Source organism: Macadamia integrifolia, chromosome 1 (assembly GCF_013358625.1).
Source record: "Macadamia integrifolia cultivar HAES 741 chromosome 1, SCU_Mint_v3, whole genome shotgun sequence".
Taxonomy (NCBI): Eukaryota; Viridiplantae; Streptophyta; class Magnoliopsida; order Proteales; family Proteaceae; genus Macadamia; species Macadamia integrifolia.
This window is the reverse complement of record NC_056557.1, coordinates 1,628,476-1,648,007: the sequence shown is the minus strand read 5'-3', so window position 1 is coordinate 1,648,007 and position 19,532 is coordinate 1,628,476. Positions and strand designations below refer to the sequence as shown.

Sequence of the window (19,532 nt, the reverse complement as noted above, 5' to 3'; positions counted from 1 at the left end):
AGTCAATATTAGTATAATGGTAAGAGAGAATATTTAAATGAAGGTGAAGAGAAGGCTTGGTTGTTTAAGAGAAGGTTTGGTTGTTTACTCCGTCGGACCCTACTTCCAAGCACTTTCATGTGTTATATGTTCCTTTGACGATTTAAGAGTACAGACTATATATCCACCTTGTATTATACTATCAATATGCACTAAATAGTAATTGTTTTCTCTGGACTTATGTGGACAGCTTCCTCTCTAACTCTAGTTAGGGTTCAATCTTATCATGATACTAATCGAGTGATTTGAGTCTCAATATTCTCTAGATATTTCAAGTACTTGTTTTTGTATTTAATATAGGCTAGTGTTTTTTATTCGATAGTGGTTCATGCGCTACAGATACATGGGCACACAATGACCATCTTGCCCCTCCCAGAGTGCTCAATCTTATGCCATAGATGTAGCACCGTTGCCGGACAAAAACTTTGTCCCTTTTAAGATAGATCAGGTTTGGTTAAATTTTAAGAAGAAAAGATGTTTCTACCTCCCTTATAAGATGTGAAATAGAAAAAGAGTGGATACACAACTACACCTTCGTAGTTGATGAACGAATCTTTTCGAAAGAACCAACAATCTTAAAGAACATAGAACCGAAGTCATCCATCAAATAACATGTCATTGTTTTGGACGATGGCTGGACTAGCACACCTATTGTTGCATGACTTGTTTCTAGCTCTTTCTTCATCTTCTTAGAAAGGTCTCTGCTACTCCTCTTGTCCCATACCTCCTAGTGTTTGAGCCTTAGCTCCAAGTAAGCCGACTATTCTCCTAACCTCCATTTTTTTCTCTTCTAAATGTTTAAAAAAAAAAATCAATAATAGTAAATTCTGTCATTTTATATTCTACTTGAAATGTGTGTATGATAATAATCATCTTGAAACTGACAACAAATAAATCATTTTCAAATGATTATATGATTAAATGTTCAAGTGATTGCTAAATTAGCTCGTGGTTAAATTTAGTGATTTTGATTAGCAAAAGGAGCTGTCAGACCAAGACATCTAGCAAGATGTTTAACCTCTAGTGTTGGAAGCGACACCTAAAAGGTGAGTTTTTTACCAATTAGTTTCTGGTCTATTGGCATTCTGAGCTATAAAAAGGGGTAAGCAAATGAAATGACACATTACGTGGTTACATGATAGAAGAATGTGGATGACAAATTTAATAGGATCATTTTGGTATTAGTAAGAAGGGGTTAAGATCCCTGTTATTAATTAAAGTAATAAGGTACAGAAGATGATGACGTCCCTTCTACAACGCAATCCAAAGTTGTTGCTTATACGTCATAGTACAAACATGTGGAAATTAAGGAAAATAGAATGAATAAAATAAAGGCTTGCAAAGTGCAAACGACTTGATCTTACAAAAAGTTATAATCCTAAGCGTACAAATCCCTTAAACCTTTGAAACAGCCATTGATAAAACAGGATACATTATCTGAACAAGCGAAGCACTTACTAATAATACCCCCCCTCCCCCATTCCACCTCAAAAAAAAAAAAAAAAAAAAAAACGCTTCTTCGGGTGAGATGACATGTGAGACGTCTACGAATTAGGGCATAGGACGCTGGTCTCAATTTTTTACAAGCTCGATAGATTTCCACTCCCACGATGCACTCCTAGGGCATGCCGCATGTAGAACTTGAATGGAAAAATAATATTTGATTCATCGATTGATCCCATGAAGAAAATTTTTAATTTAATAATTTTAAAAAATTTTTGATTGAGAGTGCTTATTCATAGGAGCTGATAGTTTCAGATTTAACCCATCACGTTTCTTTGGTTGACTTCATTTTTCAAAAGTTGGTTGATGGTTAAGGGTGTGTAGAGTAATTGTAAGGGGTATATGGAATTTTAGGTGGGTTACGGAGGGTAATATGAAAGACAGGGACATTCATATTTCATGGTGATTGGCGAAATTTTTGAATTTATAAAAGACGAACCACTGCAAAAGTATTTGTCAATGATGTTTTCATTAATCAATAATTCGTGCTTAGCAAGACTGTCAAGAATTCGTTATCGCATCCCTTATTTCATAAAAATAGTTTAGACAATAAATTATTTTGATTTTGGATGTAATACATGTAGAACGCTTTAACTTGATTAGTCAATATGATATGTTAAGTAGACAATCGATACTTTATAGTCAATCATTACAAGTTTGTGGTTGATTAGTAATGATACATTAGATTGACATTCAAAACTTATTTTAATAAGTTATATCTCGTCAATCTTTTTATATGAATCTTTGCATTTGTCCGTACTTAATATCTTCGTATAGGTGACTCAATTCAATTAGTATGAGGATATGAATGGTATTGTTGTTGTTTGTTTGGTTAACATATAATTTTCCGATTTATAATAGACCTTCACCGGGTGAAGTGTGTAGAAACGACAATCCACTAAGTGTGATGACACACCTAGGGGCCACACTTTGATAACCTATCAATTCGTCCAATCCTTTTGGGACGTACCTTTTTTTTATGGAGACATAATCCACTCAAAATTTATATATATATATATATATACTAAATAAAATACCAATAGACAACCTGTCTCATGAAAATCGCAATCAATAGGGTTAGACAAAGAGATTGAGCCACATCATTTAGGATACTGTTTTCCTCTACAGTAGATGAAAGAAAATATGGATTAGGATCTTCTCCAACACCCATGATCTTTCAATGATTCATTCCAAAGTTGAAAAGATTTGGACACACATCCTTAGGTGTTAACAAGTGTTGGGATTTGTGATCAAGTCCCTGTAACCCTTGGATTATTGTTAGAGGGTGCAATCATTAGAGAGGAGCCTGATCCAAGAATATGTACCTATATAAGGTCATTGATACTTATCCCAAGACACTCAAACTTAATAACAACAGATTTAATGCACAATATTGGATTAGGTAGAGAACAAACTGTCTATAGCAAGTGATGAAATTTAATGAGCATCTAACGATTGAGAATATCTAGCCATACATCCTAACCATTGGATGCTTATAACTCTTCATCATGAATAATTTTAACACAGATCAAATATCGATTATCTCAAAAACCAATATGAATCGATATGTATATGTATTGCATTGTGTTAAGTTTTTCTTTAACAATTTTATCTTTAATCTATTGAGATCAAGAAACCATGCAACCGACAAGAGATTATTCATTCACCGTAGGTGCAAGGAAACTGCCTCCGAGAGTGGGATGGAAAGTGAGGATAGAGTAGACAGTTGTACAGGTACCACGCAACACTGGACCCAGGATGTGTTTGGCCCAAAGCACAGGCAACTTTAGAAAGGGCAGTGGCATTAGAGTTTAAAAGATACTAATTTAAACTGTAGACCACGTGGGAAGACTTTATAGTTGGATTTCTTGTCCTTTTATAGCCTATATATAAATATTTAATCAGAAGAAAAAGAAAATAAATAAATAAAAATGACCCTCCTGTACTCTATTGGAGTCTACAGACACGTGTCAAAGACAGTCTGAACCTTAAAAGCCAAGAGAAACGACAGACATGATGATGGCAGGCTGGTGTGAGTCGTATGACTGTGACCGTGACCGTGTGCCTGATCGTGATCGTGATCGTGATCGTGACCGTGACCGGTGTTGATGATTTTTTCATTTTTTTCATGAGAGGTGAAGATGCCAGTACCGCGTGAAAATAGGTCAATTGTTGCTATGGTCAGTCACTTGATTGGATATATCAGCATCCAACGTTTCTCCTTAAAATGTTTAAGGGGGAGGAATTACTATACTAGCTTAGTACCTAGAAATTATGAATGCTGATAGAATTTTTATAATATATTTAATTAATTTTAATTAAACAGTTAGATGGAGAGAAGATATACAAAATTTCAATCAATGGTTGCTACACCTTTCCTCTCTCTTTTCTTGTCGAAAAAGCCATTCCTGTTATTAGATCCAGCCAGAGAAAGTGAACTTCGGTCATGGATCCATCGTCAACGAGCTTTCCAATCCTCTCCTATGTCATTTCCCGAACCACCCCTGGCCACTCAGTTCCCTTTTCAGGCACCGACACCAGTTCTTGCTCCATGCATGTTGATATCGAGCAACCACCACCGCCGTTGATGGAGCAGATGCCCCGTCTAAAATACCCAAAGATCTTGCCTGCCATGACCAAGTGGGTCATCGACGTCGCCCATACCCGATCAATCCTCCAATCCCTGGGTGAACGCCCCGACCATGAGGCCGTCAATCTCACCAAGGCCAAGATCTCTTAAATCAATTCTAATCTCTCCAAGTAGCTTGAGGAGATCGTCTTGGCGCCTTGCCTAGAGGGTGTGGATCGGGTGGACTGGAGGGATTCTCTAGAATCTTGGTTACCCTTTTTAACATGTGTTTCAGGCATATGATCTCTGAAACTAATTTTACCAAGCTATAATTCTCTTAATCCCCTAAATCAAATGTTCCTTCTACGAGCCCCTTGAGATTAACTTAATTGAACCCAGTAAAATCGTTTTCCAACTACTTCGGTTAGAAGGGTTTCCTCCCCATCAATCTTGTATCAACGTTTGAGTGCCATGGAATTGACAATTCAGAGAAGGGGTCATGGTCGGAATCGCGATCTAGACTCTGTCATTTCCAGCGATAAACCAACTATTAGACTAGAGCTTGGCAGATTCCTTATGACTGAAACTTTTGGAGCCTCTGCTGGTGTTGTATGAATGTTTGAATTTGCCGGCGATGGTGATGCTTTGAGCACACTGGCCGAAGAAGGGGTGATGGTTGGGGGAGTAGTACTATGGAGTGGCAGTATTGGACAGGTTTTGTAAGACCTCACCATATGAACGGATGACATTTTTTATGTTTCATCTAACGATTAAAATCCTGCCAGCATACCTTATTCCTAGGTATTACGCTAGCATACTTATCATTTACCTCTTTTTATCTTTGTAATGATATAAGGAAAGATAAGTGTTGGATGCTAATCCGTACGACCAGATGATCGTATGAACAACAAATTCTATCTCGTATAGCATAGAGGACGCCAGCGATAGCTCCTCTTATGGCTGAGATGGGGCAGAGGGGCTTTAATGGGGGCGATGACGCTATGTTTAAGTATTTTTTTATGTTTGATTGTTGAGAAATGAATTTACAGAAAAAGATAGACCTCAAAATCAATTATTATATTAAAATAAAAATAAATAATGATACAATGATTACTTTATTTATATGTCCCCCTCCACAATTTTGAGAATGACTTAATGCACAATATAAATACATAAGAATCAACTCATGATCTCTATTAGCTTGCATGTTATTGATGAGTTGGTAGCCTAGTGATGAAAATGTTCTCAACACATTACCGTTTGAGTTGGCTGATTATGAGTTTGAGTCTTGACATACTCACTATCGTTCATTGGCCCTGCGAAGCATTGCTTGCCATATGGGGGCTTGTCTTGAGGGCTATGATCACTACCTTCGACACCCTTTTTTGTTAAAAAAAATATATATTGACAATGCGTCAACCAATTGCAAAAATAAATTAATAATTGTCTTTTTTTAAAATATTATTCACATTGCCACCTTTTCTCCCTTGAAAATTCAATTTTTTATCGTTCTCAAAAAAAACACGTGGCATCTATCCGAAACATGAGAGGATGAAAATTGATCCATTTAAAAGTCACCGACAACGATTCAATATAAGTGGAAGGAAACAAAGGAGCGCACGACAAAGGCCATAGCCATTTGTGGAATCACCATAACTCCCCACTTAAAGCTCGTGAATCACGTCACGTCGACAGGACCACGGACCAACCCACCCATCCTCCAGACTACTGAGTCAAATTTCAACTAAGGCAGCATTTTAGGCTTTTTAGGCTTTTTAGCGTTTTAAACGCATCATACTTTGTTAGTTGTCAGCCAATGCTGACCTTAAGACCTTACGAGTAAGACGATGGTAAACAGAAGCACATGAGAAGATAAGTAGGGGATTGGACTGATTGGAATCGAATAGAAATCAACAAATTGATCATTTGGATCACTTAAACTGCTGACTTTTTTTTTTTTCGTTATTTACGTCCAATAAAATTACCAAGGGGATTTTACTCACACACAGGGGATGGGGATGGGGATGGGGATGGGAGATGGGAGATGGGAATGCGTGTGAGAGGGAGTTGATCCTTATACCACAAACTTGATATCTATTCTATCAGTAGAGGCTGCAACCAATGCGTTATACACTGGATTCACACTTAAGCCTACTAATAAATCTCTCTCACAGAGTATATAGAGAGAGAGATGCAGGCTTTTGGAGAACTTGCTTGACAAATTAATGACTCTAGGATGTGCCTCACAAGAAAGAATAGAAATAAATTAAGAGAAAAGATAATACATTTTCTTCTACGATCATCATTCATCACAATGAAAGGTTGGGGTTAAATTTAAGCTCTTACTGATTGCAACAAGCAAAGCGGCTAGGACTCACTTTTGTGTTGATCTAATTTTGAGTGAATACTCAATCTATTAAGGGAAATTTACTATTACTCCTTGACACTTTACCTATATTTACTAAAACTCTCTTACTTTTTATTTTTTAACTGAAACTCCTCTGCTTTTTTATTTTTACATCTCTTATTATCCTACTCTTTTTAAATGCCTAGATTACTTTTCATTTTCACTTATAACATATTACACTTTTTTCATATTGATTGATTTAAAATATGGTTTGAACCAAACCACTTACAAGTTTTGTTTCATCCAATCATCAAGGATATTGATATAGCTGATGTGTCCTTAAAGATATTATTTATTTATTTATTTATTATTATTTTTATTTCATCTCATCCAATCATTAGAGATGTTGTTTTATTTATTTATTTTATTATTATTATTATTGTTATTGTTATTATTTTATCTCATCCATCATCACAAATTTAGCAATCCATTTTTTTATTGGTATTAGATTTGTATCGGTCTTAGCCAATCTAAGGATTAAAAAATAAATAAATAAACGTTTGGTAACCGATTGGAACATATGATACCGATATAGATATAGATCGAATCCAAAACTATTCTTTTTTGAATTTACAATATCTTGATGATCAGATGAGACAAAAATTGTTAGTGGTTTGATTCAAACCCAATCAATTTGAAAAAAAATATGTAATAGATTACAAGTAAAAAATAAACGGTAATCTAAGCATTTAAAAAGAGCAAGGGATAAAGAAATATAAAAATAAAAAAGCAAGGTAGTATCGTTAAAAATATAAAATGTATGAGAGTTTTAGTAAAGATAGGTCAAGTATAGGGGAGTGATAGTAAATTCCCCGTCTATTAAAAGGGAGGGGGGTTGGAGCAGGGAACTTTTTTATACATATATATTCAGTTCCTATATGGCTGTATTATTTATAACAACAACAGAAGTATAATTTATTTTGCTAATCAATTAGTTAGGGTGGTTATAATTGATTCTATTGTGGAAGAAAGATTACCAAAAACAAAAATATCTATTGCGGATGGCACATACTCTTAACTTTCCTTAAAAAAAATAAAATATAAAAAAAAAAATCATTTGGATTGAAATTGGAAAAATCTTAAATTTATTGATAACATTAAGTCCCCACCTCCCAACTTTTTCATATACACTTTGACCGGATTGATATTTTTCATATACATTTCGACCGGATTGATAAGTAGATTAATGGACTATAAAAAAAAATGATATGGACTGAAATCAATGGAATTAATAGCCATTGGTTATGATTTGAATTTTAGACTTAGCAACTTATCATTTGAAATCGATCAAGTTCCTGACAAAAAAAATTGATTGAAATTGGAGTGATAATGACACCCTTAGATATACAATTGATGGAACATTTGAAACTTAGGTTCCTAACAAAAAAAAATCAATTGAAATTGGAGTGATCATTTGACACACTTAGATATACAATTTATGATAATAAAAAGAAGAGAAAATATTCTCTATAGTCAATAATAGAGATAAACTCATTTGGTGCTAACAGGCTTTATGAAACTGAGGTGTTTACTATAATTTGTTTTATTTATGAGTATAGGCATGAAAACCCTTCGGTTATGTTTGGTTGTAAAGAGAATTAAAGGGGAAAGTGAAATTTTCATACTTAAAAATAAAATGTATAAATCATTATCCCATGTGATTATAACATTAACTTCAAATCATTATGGGTAAAATGTATCATTATTAAGCATAACTAAAAAATAATAATTTATACAATCACATTGGATCACTTAGGATAATAATTACAAATATTTTTCATTTTTAATATGAAATTTTTACTTTCCTTCCTTTTAAATTTCCTTCGAAACCAAGACTGTGTTTGGTAGTCAAGAGAAGATAAGAAAATAAAGGAAAAAAGTACATTTTTTGTACTTTTTCTCTTGGATTAAGAATTTGACTTTGCACTTGATATGTTTTCACCCAAGAGAAGATTCTCCTTTTCAAATTTAAAATTCTTCTTGGGAATTGTGAAATTTTCTTATGCTTTCCAAAAAAATTTATTGTAAAAAACACAAGAAAACATGAGAAAATATGGAAAGATAATAAGATAAAAAAATGAATGATTATATAATGATTTCCTATGTATCTCTCTCTCTCTCTCTCTCTTAAGATTCAAAATTTTTTGAATTTTTTTTCTTTTTTTTTTCTTTCCTTCTCTTGGTAACCAAACATACATACTCTTTCTATTCTCTCACCATTTATTCTCTTTTCTTTTCTTTTATAGATTCTTTTTTCTTTTATTTTCTTTTTTTTTTCTCTTGGCTACCAAACATAGCCCAAATGGAGTCTTCATGTTTTTATTTTCTTTATTTAGTAAATCTCTTTATAAAATAATTAAAAATAAATAAATTTTGAACATTGTTACCTGATCACATGGTCACTGTGTCAGCAGACTAAGGAACTAGGTACCAGTAGGTACTAGGTAGCGACTTGGCAGAATAACAGCGGTTGGGTCGTCATCCGTTGCCGTCGATGGATGATGGCGTAAACTGTAAATTCACGGTGAATGCGATAACTGGAAAGGTTATTATCATTTGTCATGTGATGATAGCATGAGAATAATATCCACAAAAGTTATATGGGGGAAGAAAGAAGGATAAGAAATAAAAGCAGGAGGCCATGAACGACCTGACTCTGCTCGAAAATGGGACCTGCAGGTTGTGGGCCACAGACTTCATCATCATCATCTTTCTCAATAACACCTCTCCTTCACCCTATTACTATTAGGAAAAATTACATGATTACCCACTTTTGGGTTTTCTTTACAAAATTACTCACAAAAAGTTTTGGTTAACAAAAATACCCAAAATTAGGTTTGGGTTTACAAAATAATTCACCCAAAGTTTCAGTTAACAAAAATACCCAAAATCAGGTTTGGGTTTACAAAACTACAAAAAGTAGTGATTCTTCATCTTCCATATATAATCATGTGTTTTTTTATTACTAAAACTTTGAATGGATAGTTTTGTAAACCCCAACTCAATTTTGAGTATTTTTGTTAACTTAAACTTTAAATGAATAATTTTATAGAGGAAAACTTAATTTTAGGTATTTTTATTAATTAATTGATAGATAATTTTGTATTGAAAAATCTAAAAATGGGTAATCATGTAATTTTTCCTTACTATTAATACTGTGCTGTGCTGGCCTGGCCTGGCCTGGCCTACTTCTCCTCATCCCTTCCCTACAGATTTAAAAGAAAAAAAAGAAAAGAAAACAAAATCTCACTCCTTTTCTCCCCTTCCTTGTGGTTTGTTTGTCTGTTTGGGGGATAACAAAATAAAAATAGTGAAAAAATGCGGACGAAATTTAGATATAATAAATGGGTTTTGGTTGGCTATAGATTGTGACTTCCCACTGTCACACTGCACTGCGAAGAGTCAAGGACTATTAACTTCTTCCCTGAGAACCACAACTACTCGTCATTTTCTCTGTTTCTTCCCTCCTCCGAGTGAAATTGTAGAGAGAGAGAGAGAGAGAGAGAGGCGATTTCGGTTTTTCAATGGAGATCGAACCCCCGGCTGTTCAGAGTTTTGATATGCAGTCAAGACACTCGTTTTCTTTCTCTTCCACTGCTTGCTCTCAAGAATGCGGCGACACTGAAATGTCTCTCCCTTCGAATTCCGACCTTGGCTTCTCTGCGATAGTCGATTCTCCTGACCACAACAGCTCCGAAGCTTTTTCCATTTTGACGAAGTCAGAACATGCGCAGGGAAGCGAGAGCTTCAGCTCCAGCTCGAAGATTTCCCACAGAACCTGCGATGGCAAGGCCAAATTCTCTACCTCAGAATCCGTCGTCGCCGTGAGCCCTGGCGCAAAATCCGTTACAGTCAACGATCAGGAAAACGGGAGCTTTCAGTCGACGGCTGCGCTGAATCTGCAGAGAGTCTACCGGAGTTACCGCACACGGCGCAGGTTAGCGGATACTGCCGTGGTCGCCGAAGAGCTTTGGTAGGTTCCGTTCCCTCTTTTTTACTGTCTAAACAAACATATAAGAGCTAAAAGGAGAAGAAAAAAAAGTGCAAACCCTTCTCTCTCTCTCTCTCTCTCTCTCTCTCTCTCTGTGCCATCCCCTGATGTTCTTTTCTTTGGATCATCAAAATGAAAACGATGAAGGTGGCAAGCGATCGACTTCGCTCGTCTGAACCACAGTACGATTTCCTTCTTCAATTTCTTGAAACCAGAAACTGTAGCTTCTCGATGGAATCGAGTCAGCTTGAATGCTTCAAAGGTATATTTGTTTGCTTCTCTGCTTTTTTTCACTTTAGTTATTTCAAATGGAAAAGAGAAACAGAAAATTACTCATTCTCTTGTTTGTCTTTTACTTGTTTTTGTCATGGGAATGAAAGTAACTTTTTCTTTTCCTGTTGAACTAATCATGGCAGGTTGGGAAGGGTTTGTTCAAAAACGCCAAGGCTCAGAAATTAGCTTTTCAACACTGGATTGAAGCTGTAATTCTTCCCCACAATAAACTAAAATTCCCTTCCTCCATCTGTTGATCTTGATCTCAATTGAATCTGGCCTTCCTTCCTTAGAACTGTTTACTTCTGTTTTTTGTAGATTGATCCACGACACCGTTATGGTCATAACTTGCACATATACTATGCAGAATGGTGTAAATCTGAAAGTGGCCAGCCATTCTTCTACTGGTTAGTTACAACTTACAACTTGCAATTCTTTTGGGGAAAAAAGGCTGGAATGCTTTAAGCTTCCAAGACTGGAAAAAACTTAAAATTTACTTTGGTTAGGTTGGATATTGGTGAAGGCAAAGATGTTGATCTCAAAGAGTTCCCGAGGTCAAAGCTGAGACAGGAATGCATTACGTATCTTGGACCTGTATGTGTTTCTGGTCTTGAATGAAGTTTATTATAAACTCCAATTGAACTCTGATTTGGATTGAATTACTGCTTAATTTATTGCTTAATCTTTTGATGTGTATGAACCCAAATCACTCTTCAGCAAGAGAGGGAAGACTATGAGTACATTGTAATTGAGGGAAAAATCCTACACAAGCAAACTGAAAAGTTTCTTGATACAAGTGAAGGGTCAAAATGGATTTTTGTGATGAGCACTTCCAAGAAATTCTATGCTGGTGAGGTAAGAGCTGAAAGGATGCTGGAAGCCTAGAACTTCTTGTTGTTTATTTGCTCTCTTACGAGTCATGCTCATCATGCGTGCCTTCATATTACTTATAATTGGTGTACCATTCAGAAGAAGAAGGGTTGTTTTCATCATTCGAGCTTCCTAGCAGGAGGGGCTACTTTAGCAGCTGGAAGACTTGTTGCAGAAAATGGAGTGCTTAAGGTGCAGTTATTAAAAGCAGTTGTTAAATCCTTTCTTAACCTGCATATAATTCCACAGGAGATAGGAGTGTTTTAGCATAGTTGGGTCAAGCATGTGATAGCACAGGGGCGGTAATTCAGTACTGAAACCCTGACTGGGTTGTGACATTTATAGATTTTCAATCTTCTATTTCATTTTTATATGATCACATTTGGGTACTTATTTATGAAAAAGGTTCTGGTACGTACCCCTTATGCAGGAGCAGGACCACATAGAGATCCATACTTGTCTTCGAATAAGAAATGTATCTATGTCCAGATGCCACATCTGCTTGTTCATGAATAGTTTGCATATCTGCAGAAGTTGCTGAGGCCTACTTTGGAAATTCAGAGTTCCAACCACAGAAGTTATGATCTCTAATGGCACCTATCAGGTTGATGGGTATCCATTGTCTGTTGTGTCAATCCCGTTTGGTCCCACAGGAGCTTACTGAGAGCATCTTTATGTGTTCACATGCATCCATATCCAGATATGTATGATTATACGTTATTCACCAATGTGTGTGTGGACACCTTGTATTCTGTCTTCTTGCATTTAGTAACCACCGAAAAAAAGTATGAGATAAGTCATATTCTGATTGCTTGTGTTTACAACTTCATTCCTATTGATCCATTCTGGATGAATCAAGAAAAGGATTTTCATTGTAGATGCCCTGATTCTCAACAATGTGGTGGCTTCTTGGTTTTACCTGTTTTCTAATTACAAGACAGCTGTTTCTCTTGCATCTAATCCTCGGGTGCTTTCCTATTGCAGACAATCTCAGCGTATAGTGGACATTATCGCCCATCTGAAGAAAACCTTGACTGCTTCTTAACCTACCTTAAGGATAATGGCGTCAACCTTGATGAAGTTGAGGTATGTAATGCAGTGCAACTTTCACTAGTCTCGCAGATTATTACAGCTTCAGAGTTTCATGGTTTTGAGAAGTTTTGAATCAGAACAATCCTCTGTTGGATCAGGATTGCTTTGATCAGTTAATGGCTTTTATTAGATCTTCCTGATTCTACTCTTAAATGCACTATGTAATTCTTCTGAGCTGGTGTGTTTTTGCCCAGATACGCTCCTCTACTGAGGACTATGAGAATTATGGTAGCAGTAAATCATCTCACGAGAGGAGTACAGTTGGAATAGTGACACTACCTGAACCTCCCCAACTTGAAAATCCCAGTGCAGTCAAGAAAGATCAACCCATGAAACCAGATGAAGTAACGCAAACTGTACCACCGGAAATTGCTGAGATTGAAAAACGTGGTAGTTACAAAAGGACTTTATCTGGTGGTCTCCAGAGTCCGAGAGCGGATGTACCTGAGAAAGCAATATTGCAAAGGATCAATTCCAAGAAATCATCTAGCTCATATCAATTGGGGCATCAACTCTCACTGAAATGGTCTACTGGAGCAGGTCCGAGAATTGGGTGCATTGCAGACTATCCTATCCAACTGAGGTTACAAGCTCTGGAAATTGTAGACCTCTCCCCAAAGTTTCCCCCCACTCCATCTGGTTACAAGCAATCTCCTTGTCTTATTTCGCCTACATCCTGCCCCACATCTGGGTTTTGTAGCAATGATAGGACCTCTGTGGCTTAGCTAAACTGTATCTGTTTTCTTATATTCCTGAACTTTTTCCTTTCCTTCTTCCCTTTCATATCTGTTTCTCTTACTACTTAGCATTCCTTTTTTGTTGTTTTGCTGACAGCCTTAACTCCATGTAAATTTCTTCTCTGTGAATCAGCTCTGCCAAGGGAATGCATTCCTCAACCTTTCCAATCTACTTATATATGTACTGATGTCCAGTTAAATTAAGAAGCTAATAATATGGACTGGTAAAGTAAGTGCTGCCGTTTCAATTTCATGGTCTTGAATGAACAGATGATGTGAACAAAATAACTTTTACCCGTTAGTTCTTCTCTACTTGCTCTCCGTGAAAGAATGTGATCGAAGTAGTATGGGCATTTCCAGATATCCTACATCAGCTGTTACCAACTAAATGGGATCTGCTGCTATACGGATACACTATATGGCACTTGAGGTTTGAAAATATGAAACAGTTAGTTGTGAAGAGAAAATAACAGAATTAATCTCAATGTCAATTAAATTAAACCTTATACCAATTAAATGGGATCTGCTGCTATATGGATACCCTTGAGGATCCGGCTCCTCTCCTATCACTCGCCCAGATAGTATGGGAAAAACTTGGGCGATGGGTGCCAAGGAGAAGAGCCGAATCCTACACTCGATGGCCATGGCAGACTGCAACTCCATCATGTGGCTGGGTAATAGCTACTTTGTTAACTTCATCCCTGTCCTAAAATGGCTTAATTTTGAAGTACTTGAAAAGATATAGGTGCCACACAATGGGAAGCCTACATACATAGAATGAACAAATGGGGGTTTCACAGGTACTACTTCTACCGATTCATTAAGCTGACTAACTGCCTAAATATTCAAGGGAAGATCAAAGTGAGTGAGGGGGAATTCAGAAACCAAGGTCTTAAGAGAGTGGAATAGGGCCAATAGGCATCCAGATCAAATTGGAATCGGCCAGAATGAGTTAAGAATCGGCTAGGATCAGATGAAATCTGCCCTAACCCTAGATTTGGATAGGGATTTGCCGACCTAATCCTGATTCCGATTCTTGAATCCATGCTGGTATCTTCTGTCTCTCTTTTTTGGTTCTGGCGAGATTCTTAATTCTGCTAACTGTATTACCTCATCTGGGCGTAATTTTTTCTTTTTTTGGATGAATAAGAATCTGCTTTAATTGTTGGGCTGATTTTGTTTTTTGTTGGACAGGTTTGCCCCATGGTTAACTGACATTCTGCTTTTGTTTGCTGTTTGTTTAGTATTTTTTTTTTCAAAAGCACTTAATCTAATTGAGGCAAGGGAAGATCACACAGAACTGTATTTCCCCTATATATCTTATATATTTTATATTAAGAACGTAATCAATCAATGCGGAGAGATTAGGCATCCAACAAACCAACAAGTACCCTCAAGACATACTTGACATCTCAACAATTAGTACATATAGAAACCATGGTGGCTAGCCGCTTAACACATCAAGGAACAACAACAGCTTCAGCAGAAGTAGGTTTTTCTTCCTTAACAGCAACAGCTTCCACAAGTGCAGCAACAGCTTCCACAGAAACAGACTTTTCTTCTTCAACAGCAACAGCTTCTACAGAAACAGGTTTTTCTCCATTAACAACAACAGCTTCAGCAGAATCAGGTTTTGCTCCATTTTCAACTTGTGCTTCTGCTTCCCAGAAGGAAGTCTTCTTTCCTGTCTTGGACACAGTCTGGAAAACTGCATCTGGCTCTACATTTCCCTTCACTGTCACTTTCTGCTCCTTCATATCAATGTCGAATGACTCCACACCTAATCATTAGTCATAAGGAAATGCCACCATATCAGAACCAGATCAATTAAGTTCCACAACTACAGGTTTTGTTTGCCATCTTAATTAAGCCTTCTGCAGGTTAACAAGAAAGACTGCCTGTATAAATAAGAAAAAAGGGAAAGCTGCTAGAACACAATTTTATGAATGAGGGGCTATGTGCTTTTGCTGATATGTGGATTTTGCGTTGTTCTTCTGGGGATGCAGCAGAGTACTTGGTGGATTCTGAGTGGGCAGCTGTGGATTCAGCAGCTGAACATGGTGGATTCCATGTAAATTTTTTATCCTTTCTTCTATATTTCCTTCTAAATATTTCAGGTCAGTTTCTATAGTTTTCCAAACAGTTTGACTTACTATTCTATTCAAAATTTTAATCTCAGATTAATTTTAAATCAATTTCTGAAACATCATCATAATACTTTCTGGAAATTCTTGCCATCGACTTGTTTTCCCACTATTCAGTTTAGTTCCCAAAACCAGGTAGATTTTTTTCCTTCCTTTCATGAATCTGAATACTGCCTACTGTTTTATCATTAAATTGATCAATGTTTGATTTTAATTTGGAACCATAACTCCCTGGCATCAGTTTCCGCTTTCTGTTTGGGTTTTCAGTTTCCTAGTCAAGAGTAAGAAAATTCCATTTCTTGTAGTCCCACATCAGATCATCATCATATTTTACAGTCATATTCTACCTGTCAAACTAAACCTTCCACCTAAATCTCCCAATCATACTGTTTTTTGTCAAGTTATTGAATTTTCTCCTAATCAAATCTGTTCCTTATTCCCATGAATTTCTGAGGTTTTCCAAACCCGAATCCGTTAGGTGACTAGTAAAACCCATCAACTACTCACATGTTGTCTGTGTACACACCCATCTCATCTACCAGAACCTCAATTATCAGCCATTAGTTCACCCATTTCTCATTCAAATTACTACATTCTGAGAGTGTGCAGGAAATGATTATAGATTGACAAGATGCAGAAACTCTAAGCTGTTTGGAGTTTCATCAAAGTTTTTTGGATATTTGTACGGAGTAATCAACATATAGCATACCATTGTGGTGAACCAAATTTCTGATTGTAAAAGGAAATCTAATGTCATATGGGTAAAGTATGGGAAAAGCAACAAGGCTAAACTAAAGGTAACTAGAGGTGAAGGCTGTCACTAACCTTCCATTTTCTCAAGCACCCTCTTTACAGCACCAGAGCAACCTTGACATGACATACCAACTTTGAGGACAACTGTCTGCGCTTACAATCAAAAGGAATTTCAGGTTAGAAATATAAGATTAGTAATCAAGAAGAGAATTACCTAAGCCATCACAATAACACTACCTTTGGAGTTAAGAACTCTAGAATATATTGGCACAAACATCTTATAATAAATTCTGGTAAAAGGTTTGGTACATAACAGCCTTCCAAGAGAATCCGTGCATTGGCGTTTTCTATTTTTTTTTCTTGGGTAAACTGTGCATTGGCGTTGTTCTACCACATGAAGAGTGAAGTGATAAATCTAACTATTGGATATCAAGAAATGATCTACCTTGGCCAAATGTCAAAAAGTTTCAGCTTCAAATCCGATCATTTACTTTCCCACTGTATGCACCCTTTTAGTAGTCCAAGATTTTTTCAACTCTTTATTTTTCCACTTGTCAAACTCAGATTGATCTGAAATTTCACATGTGAACATGGGACTTTGGGGCCTACCTGTTCACAAAGTTTCAACCCCGTCTGAGATGCCATGGGGCAGAAGCCACAGAACCGAGTGGAGCTTTGCACCAATTACATGTTTAGGCCGCCATGTAGCACAAACACCTCCATAAATAATTGAAAAGAATGTGAAAATGAAATGAAGTAAAAGCATTTGACACACTAGTTTGAAGTTTGTCAGAGGCATGAAAGAAAGAGGCTTTCTCCCTGATTCAAGGACTATATTTCAGGAGCCCATAAATTAATTGTCATTTTCATGGCTCTCCTAAACAGTCTTAACCATTACTCATTCTCAAATTGTTGGTTCTTGTGTCATACAAGAGGTTCTTAAAGTCACCTATTTTTTTTTCCTGGTAATTAAGATACTTCATTCCTGATCAACTGCCCAATCTCATCATACTTTCCATAACCAAAACTAATATATCAAGAATTAAAAGAATGTAATTATAGTCAATATATCCACACAAGAAGTTTTCATGTGAGGATGAGGGGATATTCTGGATCTCAATTCAATCCTACTGGAGGATTATAACCATCCAAACAATTCAAGTCCTTTCCATGGATTTAAAAATAGGTGAACAAGTAACTAGCTTCCCTCTAAACCCCTCCCCCCCAAAATTTAGTTCACGGTATCAGTTGCCAGCAAAATTGATACCAATACTGATACTGATTCACTGTATCGGTCTGATACTGAATCAAAACACATCTTTTTTCATCAGAAAACCCAGATCTGTACCATATTGTTTGATCCATATCTTCAGAATAAACTGATACCAATCGACTGATCCGATACCGATTCCTAAAACCCTGTCCCCCCTTCCAAAAAAATAAAGGGAAAATGATTTCTCTGTCCTCTAGAATTTACATTTCATATATATACTTTTTTTGGGGGTAAAAAAATCATATTCTAAACATTATTGGAACTGATGATTCCCAGAATACGAGTTATAAGAATACAACTAATTATAAGGAAGTTATTACATTTTGTAAGGCTCTCTACGGGTCTCTTCATCAATTTTAAGTTTGATTACAATTAGGTGGTGTTGCAACAAAGAGCAAACAGGGTCATCAACCTCTCACTACGCTATCACCCTAACAGGTTGAACCCATAAACTTCCATAAATAAGGAACCACTACTACAGTCTAACGAACTTTTAGTTAGTTCATCATATCCTTTTACTGAAACAGAACAAGAACGGGAACAATTGACAGAATTTCTCCAATAAAACCACTCACCCATTCCTTGTCAAATTAAAACAACTTATACAAATAGATAGAAAGGTCCAAATTCTAAATTTGAGCCAAAACAGAACAGGCGTTAGAAATGAATTGGATTTCGACCAATGTCCGCAAAATTAGTCAAAAAGCAGAGACCAGATAGGGTAATGATCACCATCCCATAATTCTGTTACCAGAGGAAACGCATCGAAAACCAATTCAGAGCTTCAAACCACCAAATCCAGGCAAAAAAATTTGAAATTGTTCAAAACAATGGGGAAGATCGTGAACAGATGAACTACGTCAATATAAACCTTACTTCGAGATTAGAAAAAGAAAAAGTAAAAAAGGAACAGTGATTATAGAAATTAATCAGAAATTATTCGCAAAATGAATGGAAATCGATGCTTTAGCCTCTTCAAGTGCAGAGAAATAGAAGGAAAATTCAAATTCCTAAAAAAAGGGCGCCAAGAACGAAGGAATACCTGAGCCATTATCGCGGAGCAAGAGTTTTGAATTATGAAATCAACCGGAAGAGACGAAATGCCGCGAATCAGACACTAAAACCTCTCTTGAGCTTCATTTTAAATAGGCCCAGCAATGATAAAGAAAGAGCTTAAAGAGAGCCCACTAGTTGAGGCTATCTGCTATCATGCATTTAGTGGCGTAGAAAGGTTATTCCTACACACCTAACGATTAAGCAAGCACCAGAATAGTGGTCCACAAGGGAAGAGCACTTCCCAAGATAAAATAATTGATGGAAAATTTTTTTATGCATCTAAACAACATCGGGATACCCTATGGATATGCATCAGATGATTTGTTGACCGTCCAATTTTTCCGATTCTCAAAAATGGTCCATTATGACCCACACATGCGATTCTCCGTAAGGTATCGTTTGGAAACAAGATCCGAATCGAACGATTCTGAATTGTTTTAGTGGTTAGGATCTCTTACCTAAAAGGACACAACATTCGATTCTCTAGTTAGTGCTTACCAATAGTACTGAGGCTTTGAGAATTTTTGGACGTAGTACAAATGGCAAGTACAGGCTCGTATTTTCTAGAATGAGTTTTTCTCATATGCATCGAACGGTTGGGATTCTCTTCAAGTCTAAATCGACGTTGATAGTGCTCTTTCATTTTCCTTTCCCGTTTAGGGAACCAGTCAACTCCAACCATTTGATGTTAGGTGGTCTGACAACCTACATGGTAGATCAATGAGCTGTCCATTTTCTTTATTCAAGTAGGTCCCGGAGTGGGGTTTTAAATGTCACGTTTTAGGTATTGAATTAAAAAATTATTTTCCTTTTTTTTTTTTTTTA

General features: G+C 36.4%; 2 protein-coding genes across 2 annotated transcripts; one reads left to right on the top strand and one right to left on the bottom strand.

Moving 5' to 3' along the window:
- Window positions 1–9,894: 9,894 nt before the first annotated feature.
- On the top strand, window positions 9,895–13,729 carry LOC122079470 (IQ domain-containing protein IQM3-like). The gene is made up of 9 exons (XM_042645976.1): window positions 9,895–10,491; window positions 10,657–10,771; window positions 10,926–10,991; window positions 11,101–11,189; window positions 11,289–11,376; window positions 11,500–11,637; window positions 11,752–11,844; window positions 12,637–12,738; window positions 12,939–13,729. The coding sequence occupies exons 1-9, from the start codon at window positions 10,043–10,045 to the stop codon at window positions 13,467–13,469; spliced, it is 1,671 nt and encodes a 556-aa protein (XP_042501910.1). The 5' UTR covers window positions 9,895–10,042; the 3' UTR covers window positions 13,470–13,729.
- Window positions 13,730–14,771: 1,042 nt separating this feature from the next.
- On the bottom strand, window positions 14,772–18,850 carry LOC122072457 (copper transport protein ATX1-like). The gene is made up of 3 exons (XM_042636926.1): window positions 18,694–18,850; window positions 16,451–16,526; window positions 14,772–15,261 (listed from the first exon to the last, which is right to left on the bottom strand). Exons 1-3 carry the CDS (start codon window positions 18,700–18,702, stop codon window positions 14,942–14,944), a joined length of 405 nt encoding a protein of 134 aa, XP_042492860.1. The 5' UTR covers window positions 18,703–18,850; the 3' UTR covers window positions 14,772–14,941.
- Between the last annotated feature and the right edge of the window lie 682 nt (window positions 18,851–19,532).

What these genes read in the sequence shown, in the direction of transcription:
- LOC122072457 (XM_042636926.1), bottom strand. An exon ending in GGTGCTTGAGAAAATGGAAG is followed by an intron (nt 15,262 to 16,450) that starts GTTAGTGACAGC and finishes ACTAATGATTAG; the next exon opens with GTGTGGAGTCATTCGACATT.
- LOC122079470 (XM_042645976.1), top strand. Translation starts at nt 10,043, where the DNA reads ATGGAGATCGAACCCCCGGCTGTTCAGAGTTTTGATATGCAGTCAAGA. An exon ending in GTGGTCGCCGAAGAGCTTTG is followed by an intron (nt 10,492 to 10,656) that starts GTAGGTTCCGTT and finishes AAAACGATGAAG; the next exon opens with GTGGCAAGCGATCGACTTCG. An exon ending in TTCAACACTGGATTGAAGCT is followed by an intron (nt 10,992 to 11,100) that starts GTAATTCTTCCC and finishes TGTTTTTTGTAG; the next exon opens with ATTGATCCACGACACCGTTA.